This window comes from Medicago sativa, chromosome 1 (assembly GCF_051527215.1).
Source record: "Medicago sativa cultivar Bolivia chromosome 1, Bolivia_mono, whole genome shotgun sequence".
Lineage (NCBI taxonomy): Eukaryota > Viridiplantae > Streptophyta > Magnoliopsida > Fabales > Fabaceae > Medicago > Medicago sativa.
This window is the reverse complement of record NC_140749.1, coordinates 81,753,694-81,767,643: the sequence shown is the minus strand read 5'-3', so window position 1 is coordinate 81,767,643 and position 13,950 is coordinate 81,753,694. Positions and strand designations below refer to the sequence as shown.

At 28.5% G+C, this 13,950-nt stretch overlaps 1 protein-coding gene and 2 long non-coding RNA genes across 6 annotated transcripts; 2 read left to right on the top strand and 1 right to left on the bottom strand.

Annotated features, from left to right (window-relative positions):
* Nucleotides 1-2,546: 2,546 nt before the first annotated feature.
* On the top strand, nucleotides 2,547-5,768 carry LOC146958104 (uncharacterized). Of its 2 annotated transcripts, XR_015025000.1 has the most exons (5): nucleotides 2,836-2,972; nucleotides 3,716-3,730; nucleotides 4,075-4,270; nucleotides 5,051-5,229; nucleotides 5,403-5,768. It is a non-coding gene; the product is annotated as an uncharacterized LOC146958104 (long non-coding RNA). The 2 variants fall into 2 exon arrangements; XR_015025001.1 differs by lacking the exon at nucleotides 3,716-3,730 and having other exon boundaries at nucleotides 2,547-2,972; nucleotides 4,193-4,270.
* On the bottom strand, nucleotides 3,991-5,675 carry LOC146958105 (uncharacterized). Of its 3 annotated transcripts, none has more exons than XR_015024997.1 (5): nucleotides 5,535-5,675; nucleotides 5,379-5,412; nucleotides 5,115-5,251; nucleotides 4,745-4,873; nucleotides 3,991-4,630 (listed from the first exon to the last, which is right to left on the bottom strand). It is a non-coding gene; the product is annotated as an uncharacterized LOC146958105 (long non-coding RNA). The 3 variants fall into 3 exon arrangements; XR_015024999.1 differs by having other exon boundaries at nucleotides 3,991-4,559; nucleotides 5,115-5,202; nucleotides 5,535-5,648; XR_015024998.1 differs by having other exon boundaries at nucleotides 4,603-4,873; nucleotides 5,115-5,202; nucleotides 5,535-5,648.
* Nucleotides 5,769-9,496: 3,728 nt separating the features above from the next.
* On the top strand, nucleotides 9,497-9,995 carry LOC146958103 (uncharacterized). Its single transcript, XM_085751548.1, has 3 exons — nucleotides 9,497-9,637; nucleotides 9,741-9,826; nucleotides 9,890-9,995. Exons 1-3 carry the CDS (start codon nucleotides 9,497-9,499, stop codon nucleotides 9,993-9,995), a joined length of 333 nt encoding a protein of 110 aa, XP_085607674.1.
* The last annotated feature ends 3,955 nt before the right edge of the window (nucleotides 9,996-13,950 follow it).

Below are 13,950 nucleotides of genomic sequence, written 5' to 3'. Positions count from 1 at the left end.
ATGTCTTATGTTGATAATGATGAGTACAGATCACACTTCACAAACATAACTCTGATGGTTGATGGCAACATTGACATCGTATATTTTTTTAACAAAATGATACTCCTAAAAGAACAACACAAGTTTTAAAGTAATACGGATTACAAATTACAATATACCCCTAAATAAAAATTTAGGTTGCACCATCCATATGAAACCAAAACATTTGAAGTGTTTTGGCATGAAGATTCAATGGTTGCTGATCAATAGTGAAAAATCATTTATAAGCAACAATGACATAGAAGTGACATAGAAGTGTAATCAAGAAATAGTATAATTAAAATTAAACTTAACAATGGGAACAATTTTTCTGACCCAAAAGACTCATATGTTGCAATAATAGTGGATACCTAAGCACCCACTCATTAATTTGTCTTCAACTAAGTGTTCCTTTTGGATCATTTTTGCACATACTATTCATACATGATGATAGCTGGCCATACACTTTTTTTTACGCATATTGTTCATTCATTATGATGTTAAGCATCCAATTTTAGTTAATCATGATACTGACTTTTTTTTTCTTCTTCGAAACTAACACATAATAATAATAATAATAATAATAATAATAATAATAATAATAATAATAATAATAATAATAATAATAATAATAATAATAATAATAATAATAATAATAATAATAATAATAATAATAATAATAATAATAATAATAATAATAATAATAATAATAATAATAATAATAATAATAATAATAATAATAATAATAATAATAATAATAATAATAATAATAATAATAATAATAATAATAATAATAATAATAATAATAATAATAATAATAATAATAATAATAATAATAATAATAATAATAATAATAATAATAATAATAATAATAATAATAATAATAATAATAATAATAATAATAATAATAATAATAATAATAATAATAATAATAATAATAATAATAATAATAATAATAATAATAATAATAATAATAATAATAATAATAATAATAATAATAATAATAATAATAATAATAATAATAATAATAATAATAATAATAATAATAATAATAATAATAATAATAATAATAATAATAATAATAATAATAATAATAATAATAATAATAATAATAATAATAATAATAATAATAATAATAATAATAATAATAATAATAATAATAATAATAATAATAATAATAATAATAATAATAATAATAATAATAATAATAATAATAATAATAATAATAATAATAATAATAATAATAATAATAATAATAATAATAATAATAATAATATACACTGGCCAAGAGGTGGCTTCACTAATTATTACAAAAAGGTGTAAGAATTTAGATACCATTGGTGTTTTAACCAAGTCTAATATATGATTCAGTGCGTTCATGAGCTCTCTGAAACTCGATTCTTTGAATTGTTTTCAAAAGCTCTTCGTCTTGGAAGAGCTCGTTGCATTCAAGGAGAGAACTTTTGGTTTAACTCATTGAATATTGAATACTCTTCTTAATCAAAAGCCGCCAAATATTCAAAGGCTCCAATGACTATGCATGGACTAATGTTTCAACATATCCAAGGCAATGAACGTGCTTAGAATATCCCAATTAGGATTATTATATAAGTATAACCAACTAATAGTATTTGTTTTGATTGATTGAGTGGGGTGATTGATTTTTTGCTTTGTTCCATCGAAGGTCCATATGTGAATTTTAGAAATCCAATTAACCCCAAATGGTCCATAAAATTATGGTATATCAAAGTAACCCTTAAAGTTTTTCAACTCAGAGGTAGCTAAGGACTAATTAAGCATATACTCTATTTTAAAGCAAAATTTGACGCCATACGTTCTCTATATCAAGTTCATTCTTAATCATTTTACTCGCCAACTTTTGTTGTAAGGATAGAAGTTAAGAGCACTCCAGAAGGGACCACATAGATATATTATAATAAAAATATAAATAGTAACATTCCAGCATTTCTCTCTATTTCAAGTTCATTCTTAATTATTTTACTGGTGAATGTTTTGTTAATTCAATTAAATTTATTATGATTTGTTTGAAGATTTAGTCCTATTTACTATTTAGAGTTAATTGAATGGGATGCACCAAAGGATTTTAATGAGAAGGTGAAGAAGATTTATCATGTTCACAAAGCGTAACTCCAGAAATTTATAACCTTATTTTTTATAATTATTATTATTATTATTATTATTTTGACAAAAATTATTATTATTATTATTATTATTATTATTATTATTATTATTATTAGGGTTAAATATGTTTTTGGTCCATATAAATATGTCAATTTTTCGTTTTAATCCTTCTAAAATGTTTTTACAATATTCTATATATTTATGTACAATTTCATTAAAAAATACAAAAATTTATTTAAAAATAAGGACAAAAAATAGTGATTGAAAATTTTATAGAAACTAATTTTTTTTAATGGGATTAAAATTAAAAGTTAGTATATTTACTGGACAAAAAAATATTTAATCCTTAATATTATATTAATATTATATTTTAATAGAGACATTCTACTGCACCAAATAAAAAATCCTATTTTCCTCTTGTACGACTCTTTCTTCTTCATTCTCCTTTTTTTTCACCACTACCACCACCAACTTCCGGTCACCATAACTCTTCCGTCCGACCTCCTTTGAAAACCCCACAGCCACCATTGTATTCCTCTCTTCTTCCTCTACAAAAGCCAACAATTTATTTTTAGATTGGAGACGTTTAATTTTTTCGACCTCCCCCTTCTCTCTTGTTTTCCGGCCACCGTGAGCTGCCATATGGAAAACTAAACCCACCATCTTCTTTCTCATGATTTCAACAACAAAACCCCTGAACTTATTTCTTCTTGATCGGAGCATATTCACCGGAGACCACCACACCGGAGCTCACCTCCGTTGTACCAAAAAACATGTCCCACTCACATTTTAATCAATTTTTCTTCTTCTTGGTGAGTTATATCTTCTTTTTCTACTCTAAATTATACTTTAGAAGTTTTATATTTATTTTCAGATTTTTTATTAAATGCACTATTTGAACATGTTATTTTTGTTGAATTGATGATTTTAAGCTTCCTAATAAGGCCTAAGGGGATATATTAGGCTTGGTTGTTGTTTGGGTTTTGTTTGGTGCTATTGTACCATTGAAAATCATAATTTAGAGTAACATACATAGACATAAACAATTTTCTTTGGAATTTGAGAACTTGTAGACTTTGATGTTGACTGAACTTTAATCCTTGAAGTGTTTTGTTGGGATAACTTGTTGGAAATTAGTAATGGATAGTATGGTTGATGTTAAATTTTAGTGAAGACCTTAAATAGTTAGCAGTAGGATAGGTAGAATTTAAGTTTAGTAGAAAGTCTAAGATTATAAGTTGTTTTGATATAATTTTGAATACATGATTAAATAGAGAAACTCGTGTACTGTATATAGTTTTAGTTATGAGGTCAATTGAGCGTTTGATGAAATCGTAAGAGTTTACTTTCTATTTTTTTTAAAGAATGTCTCTCCAGATTTTTATATTGATGAAACCAGTATTTTAAATTATTAAAATTGCATCACCTTGATACTTTATTTATTGAGATATTGATTGAATGAATTCTGACCTTGGTTATTTTATATATTGGATGGTTTTCTTTTTATTGCCCATCAACTTCTTCTGCTTGTCTTCCTGCTTTGAAACTTTTGAAGCCAACTTGTGTAGATGTAACCACTTTTATAAAGCTCTTATAATGGCATATGATTGTAACTACACACTAACAACTATATACTTGTATGTTACTTTTATGGCATTCATGTGTTAAGAAGTGTGCATATGTATTATTGCTTAAAATCATTGTTTATTTAAGTAGGCAATGATCATTATTTATTTAAGTAGGCAATGAAAAGATACAACATTATTTATAATCAATGTTGATTTAAAATGATATTATGCTTAAAAAAATCTTTCTTTTTGCTCAGATTGCTTAAAAAAACATAAAAAGTCACAAGTTTTCTTTATTCTCTTCAATACATTTGTCTGTTAACTTGTTAACTTGCACTTTGTACAGTTGAGCAAAAATATTGCTTCCTTAGATAGGGTGGCTAGTAGAACCTTTGGTATTTGAAGACCAAAGACTTCATGTAGTGTATCCAGTGATTAAAATTTCAAAACCTTGATTACTTCAGGTCCATTAGATGATACGAAATCATGGGTAGGTTCTGATACATGCAGCTATGAAGGATCCTACTGTGAAAATCCACCGGGTAACAACTTCGCTATTGCTTTAGCCTCAATTGATTTCAATAGTTTCCGACCAAATGCTCCTACCCTTGATGGTTTTATTGATAAACTTCCTCATATTAGTCTTATCCATGCAAATACCATCGATTTCATTCACACAACCACATCTCAAATAACCAAACTTCCTTATCTTTATGAGCTTGATTTAAGCAACGACAAATTTTGAAGTCCTTTTCAATAGCTGTTATGGGCATCAACACTTTAACATTCTTGGATCCAAAGGTTTAATTTCCTCTCTGGTTCACACAAAACCTTGAAATTTTTTTCATGAATAATAATGTCTTAACACAAATGATTCTCTGGTGGTGTTTAACCGACTCTTTCTAAAAACATAGAGAAAGAAAGAAGATAGTTTTTTGAATATGTGAAAGAATTTATAGGATTTATACTATTTCCAATACAATAATGAATCTAAGGTAATAGAACCTTTTCCTTACTTTGAAAACCAAAATTCTGGACATATATTCCAAGGCTATGCTCAAAGTATATTCCATTCTAGGCTCAGCTAACCCTCCAATGGAGATATCATCAGCTCATTATGCTTCTACAGAGCTAGAACTTAATGCCTGGATCATAAACATAACAACTTGATTATTGTAATATATAAGTATCTAAAATAAAAGTGGATCATCAACACAACAGCTTAATTACCTAAATATGCACCTGTAATTATTGTAGTGACTGACTGCTTAAATAAAAATAATATTGATTGATATAAGTTTTCTTCTTTCTTTATTGGATAGATTGAATAAAAAAAATTGCTTTGAAGAAAGGTAAAAGTATGCAGAAGAGATGAAAAATTGGTACCTGTCATGTTTGGAATGGAAAGGAGAAACTCACCACAAATGCGGTTGTCAATGCTCAAAGCAATTCTTCTTCCTCTTCCTGCATTTATCTGGCATCACCAAGGGACCAAAATCAAGTAAGAATCGTCTTGTGTATGACTGCATATTTGAGCAATGTTAGTGGGGATACATCTTGAAATTAAAATGCATGGATCATCAATACAACATGTTGATTATAATTTTTCATTTTCTTAAAAATCATAACTTCTTTCAGTGCAAAACTTACTATCCTTCATTTTGATTTGTGTAGGATTGCACATCTGGACAAAAGAAGAGCAAGAATTCAGTGTTGAGTGATAGATTAATCATGGATTCTTATATGTAAAGAGAAAGAAAAAGAAAAAGAAAAGGGAAGTGAATATGATCTAACATTTATGCTTACCTTTGGATCAGTGAAGAAAAATAAGGATTGAGAAAAAGTGACTAATTTTTGAAATGGAATTGAGTTAAGAATCCACACAGCAAATGGAGATGAAGCCAATACAACAGAGGCCATTTATAGAAGTAGAAGAGAAACCGATTTTGATAGAGATGGGAAAAAAAATCAATTCTTTATTGATGTGAGAGGACATATGATAAGATATTTTGTAATACAATATTATGTTCTTCCCTCGTACACGTTAAGCCCACCACATGGACATCTCACTTTCCTCCTCAATGCTATTAAGAAGTAAACGGTAGTCCAATCAGCCTTGCCAAATAGGCAAATAGTATAAACAGTTATGAAATAGTGTTATATTAATTATTAATTAAACCATGAGAAACACAAGCAGCCAAAACTGATATGAAAAAAGGGGGGAAGGAACGAAGGACATATGTATATTATAATGACACCATTTGACTTTTCAAAACAAAAACAACTATAGAGAGGTAAACAGCCATCCAATCAAACCCCCAAAAAATTCAATCTGGGAAAAATACCTTCGAAAAATCCAAAAATGAATGTCTCAAAAGTCAATCCACTAAAACATAAAATCTACAGTGGACAATTTTTTCACGTCTTGATAAGAGTATGGATATAATGAATATGAGTGAGTAAGTACTTAAAGAGGAATGCTACCAATACTTTTTTAGAACACTATGCAGCACTCAATCTTTTATTTGATGAAATCAATGTATATCTCATCATTTTGTGTGAGCTTTATTTACGAAGTATAGACCCACGATTATTTAAACCAATAAAAGAGTGAGTATTAGAGAGTGTTGTTGGCACTACTTAATACTTAGTTGTAGTACACTTAATATTTTTGTGTGAGCTCTATTTACGAAGTATAGACCCGCGATTATTTAAACCAATAAGAGAGTGAGTATTAGAGAGTGTTGTTGGCACTACTTAATACTTAGTTGTAGTACACTTAATATTTGAGATTCAAATTGGGGATATTGATTTTTGGTTCAGGGACTAAAGTGACTATTTTCTACTTTCACTTTAGTCCCTCTGACACACTTAACATAATTATTTAACGTCAGGGACTAAAGTGATAACGAAAGTGCAGAATCAGGGACTTCTTTGTATTTAATCCTGAGTCATGGACCTATGTGACTGCGAGGTGCACACTCAGGGACTAAAGTGACCACCATTTGCTCTTAAAAAACCAAAAGTGATGATTGAAAAATTTACATGGACTAAAAGTCGAAGAAATTTTTTAGAGGGATTAAAACAAAAATTAGATATATTTATAGAGATCAAAAAACATACTCCTATTTAACCCAAAAAAGTATTGATAACATTTTTTTTTGAAAGAAAGAAAAAGTATTTTTTTTGTGGTGGCTGGGATTCGAACCCCGGACCTTGTATATATTATGCATTGTCCATTCCAACTGAGCTAAGCTCACGAGGACAAAGAAAGAAAAAGTATTGATAACATGATAATCTGACGAAGATGGATAATAGAAATATCGTACTTTTTTTAAGGGTGAAACACCCATAACTGGAAAAAAAAAATACGAGATAAAAAAAAGGTTTAAATATGTGTTTAGTCCCTACACTTTTACTCAATTTTGGCTTTGGTCCCTGCACTTTTTTTTTGTTTGGCATTGGTCCATGTACTTTATAAAACTTTTGGCATTAGTCCTTCTGTTAAGTATCTGTTTAAAAAAAACCAAAACTAACGGTGTGCCATGTGGACCAGTCATGACACGCCACGTGGCACACTAAAAGACAAAAAAAAAATCAACTTTTTAACTTAAAAATATCATTAGTCCCTGCACTTTCAACATTTTTTGATATTAATCCCTGCACTTTGATATTGGTCCCTGATTTTTTATTTTTTTAAAAAAAAAATCAATGAAATTATTATGTTTTATTATTGTTTTGTTCATTATTTTTATTGAGAATGATCATAAAAAAAGTAAAATCAAAAAAAAAAATTTTAAAAAAATAAGAAAGTTTAATAAAACTTAACTTGAAAAATAACAATTGTATAACATTATATTTTGCCTACCAATCACGATTTTACTTGTAATAAGTAAGTTTAATAAATATAAATGTTTTTTTTTCAAAGAATAAATATAAATGTTGTTAACACAATTGTACGCCAATAATATATTTTACTTAAAAAAATAGAATTTCTATGACATGAACCAACATAAACAAATGAGAGAGGTGTGTAAGACATTAACAACCATCGTATAATTTATCATAGAAGATTATAATATAATTTGATTTAGTTAGCCAGCGATAAAACTTGATCATTTTTTGTATAAAAAAATTCATTAGAATGATCTTCATTGGAATTACTACACATTTTACTCTAAAAAAAGTTTATTTATTATATAAAAAGTAGTAGAGATAAGTAAGATATTTATTCCCCTTTAAAAAAACAAGCTAAGATATTTATTGTCAAATAAAAGGTATAAGTAAGATATTTTGCTATTTAAAAAGATTTTTTTAAAAAATATTTTTAAAAATAAAATAAAATAAAATTATTGATCTTTTATTAAGCTTTAATCAATTTTTTTAAAAAAGATTTTTTTGATTTTATTTTTTTTATGATTATTCCAATAAAAATAATGAACAAAACAATAATAAAACATATAATTTCATTGAATTTTTTTTAAATTAAAAAATAAAAAATCAGAGACGAATACCAAAGTGAAGTGACTAATATAAAAAAATGTTGAAAGTGCAGGGACTAATGATATTTTTAAGTTAAATAGTTGTTTTTTTTGTCTTTTAGTGTGCCACGTGGTGTGCCATGATTGATCCACGTGGCACACCGTTAGTTTTGGTTTTTTTTTAACAGATAGTACTTAACAGAAGGACCAATGCCAAAAGTTTTATAAAGTGCATGGATCAATGCCAAACAAAAAGAAGTGCAGGGACCAAAGCCAAAATTGGATGAAAGTGCAGGACTAAACACACATTTAAACCTAAAAAAAATTCACATTTCCACAATCCCTTATTCTAATCCTAGCTTACATTCTAACCCTAATTCACTAACCCTAATTCTAAATACCTGGCGGCAATCTTTTGAAAATCTGAAATCAGAATTTCCCTCCTAATAGTGTTAATTAATTGACATTGGTTCACTTTAACCTTTCAGCTTACTAGGCACATTCATTTCTATTACGTTTTCCATGCAATATTGATTAAAATATTTGTTTATTTGTTTACTTTAAACAAAAACAGTTCAGCCTATCCTTTACGTACAGAGAAATTCTAATATGGTCACATGACCAAATAAAAAGTGTTTGGTCACACACACATAAAGAAATATTTTTTTTAATAATAAAGAGGAAATTGATAAAAAAAAATAATTGATTATTTTAATGACCATCTTTTTATGTGTGTGTCCAAACACTATTGATTTGGTCTTGTGACCATGGAAGAGTACCTCTTACGTACCCACTCCTTTCCATATTCCCATGCTTCCACTCCTTTCCATATTCCCATGCTGCAACTTAGTTTTTATTTTCCATGCACCACACGCCCTCTCATCTGCCAAGGCATTCTGTCTATAATATACCCTCATGGATTGTACCATCGTGCAAGGTTTCTTTCATATAACAAAATTTTAGAAATTGAATAGAGTCATGGCTACCGACAACGTCCATACTCTGTTATCGTACCATGCATTGATTGGTAACGTCTCATATGATTCATTTACAGCTGTTGTTCTGTTTTATTTTTGGTTGTTATATGCATACTAATTTTTAAATGTTCAATTGTTCACTGCAACAACACCTTTGAATCCCAACCCTGTCACCGAGCTGGAGAGAGTTGTGAATGAATTGCAAGTTAAATACAGGACATACTGCCTTGAGTTGAACGTTGAGAATGTGCGTTTTCTTACAATTCAATTTTCTTCGTTAATATAGACACTGCGAATAATCTGATTCCTAATGAAGTGTTTCGTTGAAAGAAACTACAATCCTGCAAATGTGAATCATGTTGTTCCATTGCCCTTTGCTCATGACTTGATGAATTTTCAATTTACTTATGCGAAGAGGCTATCTGCTGATGAGATTAAGGATGGATGTATGGTAGGTTGTCTTTTCGGATTTTATCTTTGTTCAGTTCCTTGCGTATACATTTACGTCAAATACCATGAAATATTCATATATTTTCCTTATTTTCATCTTACAGACTCTTGCTTATAGTGGGTTCTGTGAGATTGCACTTCAAACTTGGACTCCTGCGCTGGGGATTGTAGATGAGTGTGGGAATCTGTGGTAGTGTGATCTGGTCTTTGAGACGCGTCCATATACTCATTTTATAGTTGGTGGTGGTTTCAGCATAATGCTCCTCGCTAGAAGGCTTTGTGAAGGTTCTCATGTCATGGTTGGTGCACCTGAGGTTGGGAGTAACCACACTCTGTTTTTCCGAGTTATTCGCCGATAGAAGATTTCATGTTGCAGCTTGGAGTTTCGTCTCAGATATATATGTCTGGCTTTGTCACCATATTAGTTGTTTTGGAGTTTATCTTTATAGGGTTAATTATGTTTTTGGTCCCTACAAAATTGCAACCTTGTAAGTTTAGTCCTTACTTAATTTTAATAGCATTTTTAATCCTTACAAAAAAAAATTACTTATAATTTTAGTCCCTGCTAAAATAAATTTTGTTTAATTATCCTTAAACTCTTAAATTTTTTAACGATTCTTTTTATACAAGTTTAGAACACTATGAAAGGTTCACTTACTAAAATCTATAATTTTTTAACATGAAATAAATTAAATATGAATTTTTTAAAACGAGAAAAGTTTAAGATATAAGTAACAAAAATATGGACGTAGAAATCAAATTTTTGCGATATTTTTTTCGGATGACCTTTTAATATCGTTCTTAACACGCCTGTAAAAAATTGTTGAAAAACTTAAGAGTTTAAGCATAAATTAGACAAATTTGGATTGAGTAAGGACTAATATTGAATGCAGAAATTTTTTGTAGGGATTAAAAATGCTATTAAAATTAAGTAAGGACTAAACTTACAAGGTCGTCATTTTGTAGGGACCAAAAACATAATTAACCCATCTTTATATTTCTCTTTAGTAATCTTTATCTTTTAGTGTTGTTTTGTTTAGTGTTTGCTTGAAGGTTGTTTGACCAAATTAAACATTTTAAGGTTGTTATCTGTTGATTGGAATGAACTGCTTCGATGAGTTTTAGTTATTTAATTGTCCCCATTACAATTTTGTATTATTGCACCAGTCGCATATGCATGAATCTATGAGTTTCATACGCCTGAGTTTTGACAGTAATGTATAGCCTTTTGATTATGTTAATTGCCGTTTGGTTAGATGGATAGGTATGTATTTGCATTCAATTCTATGTGCTTAAATTCCTCCACTGAAACGTGGGAAATGTACCGTTATTTAATATAACAAATATTTGGTTTAGTGGTTCTATAAAGAAAAGGAAATATCTTTTACGGAAAATACTTACGTACCAAAGCAGTTAGGTACCATTGTACCATTGGCCAATAAAATTTTGACAAATGTCAAAAACTTTTAAAACCAGTTCTTTCAAAAACTGACTTAGAAAATTGAGAATATATAAAATAAATCCAAAAGGAAAAATGATTCTGTTACCATTTATTTTAAATCCAAATTATCAGGATATTACACTGGTAAAAACACAAATTAAATGGTGCGAAGAATCAACACGGTACTACCTAAGAGAAGATTTTGATTATTTTCTCTTTAAGGAAAATGTAGAATTAGCTGATTCGTTAAGAGAAAACTTAAAGAAACTAGCTAGGTAAATCATGGATAGTTTGATAAACCCGTTTGGAAAAATAATACCACAACCATTTATTTTGGAACCTAAATATAATGATATAAAGAAAGTAAAAAATCAAATTAGATGATGTAGAGAGACATCATTCTGGTTTTTAATAATTGAAGACAATTATTTTACATACTGGGAGTATGAAAATTTAGCAAATCTTTTAAGTCAAGAGTTACAAAAACTAACTAATGGCTAATAAAGGATTAAGTGAAAATATACAAGAAATTTTTGAAAATCTAACAGTACTTCAGGAACGATTAGATAAGATAGTAGAGTTTCTACTAAAAAAATGAGTTCAAAGAAAAACTTGAAGAAAAATTATCTAATTTAGAAGAAAATCAAAAATTATTAGATGAAAAATTTTGTCTAAAAATGGATGATTTAATCGAACTATTAAAACTCTTACCTATAAGAGATAAGTGTCTAACCCTAGAAGAATTACAATCTTTCATCAAGAAAGAGGGGGGAGATATGATAGAAAAATCTGAAGAACCAAAACAAGAACTTCATTTTGTCGCTCCAATACCATAATGGACGAAACAGAAGAAGAAATAGCTAACCAACTATAAGAGTTACAAACCCTAATGGCCACTCTAGACATTAGTGAAAAAGGTAAAAATACTGAAGAACTAGAAGATGAAAATAAATTTATCTATGATTTCGATTCAGATAATTCATTTGAAAGTTTCGAAGACGAACCACAAGTAGGACTTGTTAAAACTGATAACCCGGAATCATCAAAACAAGGACGTAAAAGAGGACGTCGTGAAGGTAAAGAAGAATTTATTGATCAACAAATTATCCAAGAAAAAATAAATGAAAGGAAATATGCAAATATACCATCAAAATATATTCCAGTATTAAACCGTCATAAAGATTTAGATGTCTTAGATTTGGATTGCAGCGCAAATGCAGCAAAAGAATTAAGAACATGGTACCGTAATAATATGGTAACCATTCAAACATATCCACAATTAAAAGCTTTTGGATCAAAAGATATCTTTAATTACCTCAAAACTAAAACTACAGGAAGTGTTTGGAATTTTCTTTCAGAAGATCCAGACCCAGATTTACCTGAAAAGAATTCAGATGTAACTACTTGTGTGTTTGGAGAACTAAGAAAGGAATTTCTTGGATTCGATTCTGACGATGGACAAAGTGATCTTGAAGCAACTAACATTCATAAAATCTTTAATTTAAGAATTTGTGATATGTGTCAAATAGAACCATTCATTTGTGAATTTAGAAAATATTACTATTCAATACACAAAAACAAAAGAATTGAATATAATCTTCTTGGAATATTTTACAATAAACTTCCACCAACAGTAGGTGTAAAAGTAGAAGAAGTCTTTCAAGAAAAACTTAATAATATTATGGGAATGGAAAATACCCTAGGAGCTAGAATAACTACATTAAGATAATGGGTGTCTGAACAATGTATGAACAAAATTGCAAAAAGAGAAGCAAAAATAAACAAGAGCCTATAAATAAGAGCCTCGATGCTCACTTGTAAATTACAACTAAAATCAATGAAGTAAGTACCATTTAGTTTATGAAAAACATTGTTGGGAAAGGACTTCGCAGGATTTGAGGTTGTCATTACCAAATCGAAAGATTTTTAAAGTTTTCAATATCAATAATCGAAAGATTATTTCAAAATCCAGAAGGTCGAAAGATCAGAATCATCAAAAATTCTAACCAGAAGTCAGGTATAATTTTATATTTACAATTTTTAGTATTTTGCAATGGAATTTAGCATGATGAAAGAAAATTCATCTGGTTTCATGGCAGATGTATTAATAGATCATATAGAAAAGGTAGATTTTACCTTAAAACCAGAAGAAAACTTCAAACTGAAAAGTATTTTTTCTTTAATAAAAGAAAAACTATCTAGAGAAAACATTTTAAAATATGGAATGATGGTAGGAGAAGTTTCCATACCAATGGAATCAACAGATGAATCTGTTGTACTATCTATGATTAACAAAGAACAAATAAACGAAAGGTTAAAACACTTATCGTTAGAAAAAAGACAGAAGATAGGATATATTCATATATCAACTATCCAAATAATCATAAAAAGCACTTTTATGAAAGGAATAAACTCATAACTAGAACTTCTTATAGAAGATGCTAGGATGAATAAAAAGCATTCACTAATAACCAAAGGTGAAGGAAATTTAATAGGTGGAAAAATAAAATTCGACATAAATTTACAAATAGGCTTGAGTCTAAATGATATAGATCTGAACAGATCTTTAGTAATTCATTATAAACTCAAAGATCAAGATCTTATGAGACCAGGAAATCATCCTTTTAGTATAAGTTATAAGATGAATTATGCACTAAGTAACTCTCATTATAGTGTAGAATTTAGTGGAAAAGAAAATATACAAATAGATGAACTATTTGCACCATTAGTAAAACTAGAATCACCAATTCTAAAACCACTAAAAAATCAAAGTCTACTATGACAATTGAAAGAACACCTCTCTTAGAACAAGAGGAAAGTACTAGTGAACCAAGGTTCTTACCACCAAGGACTTCATTAGATAGTAAAAAGTC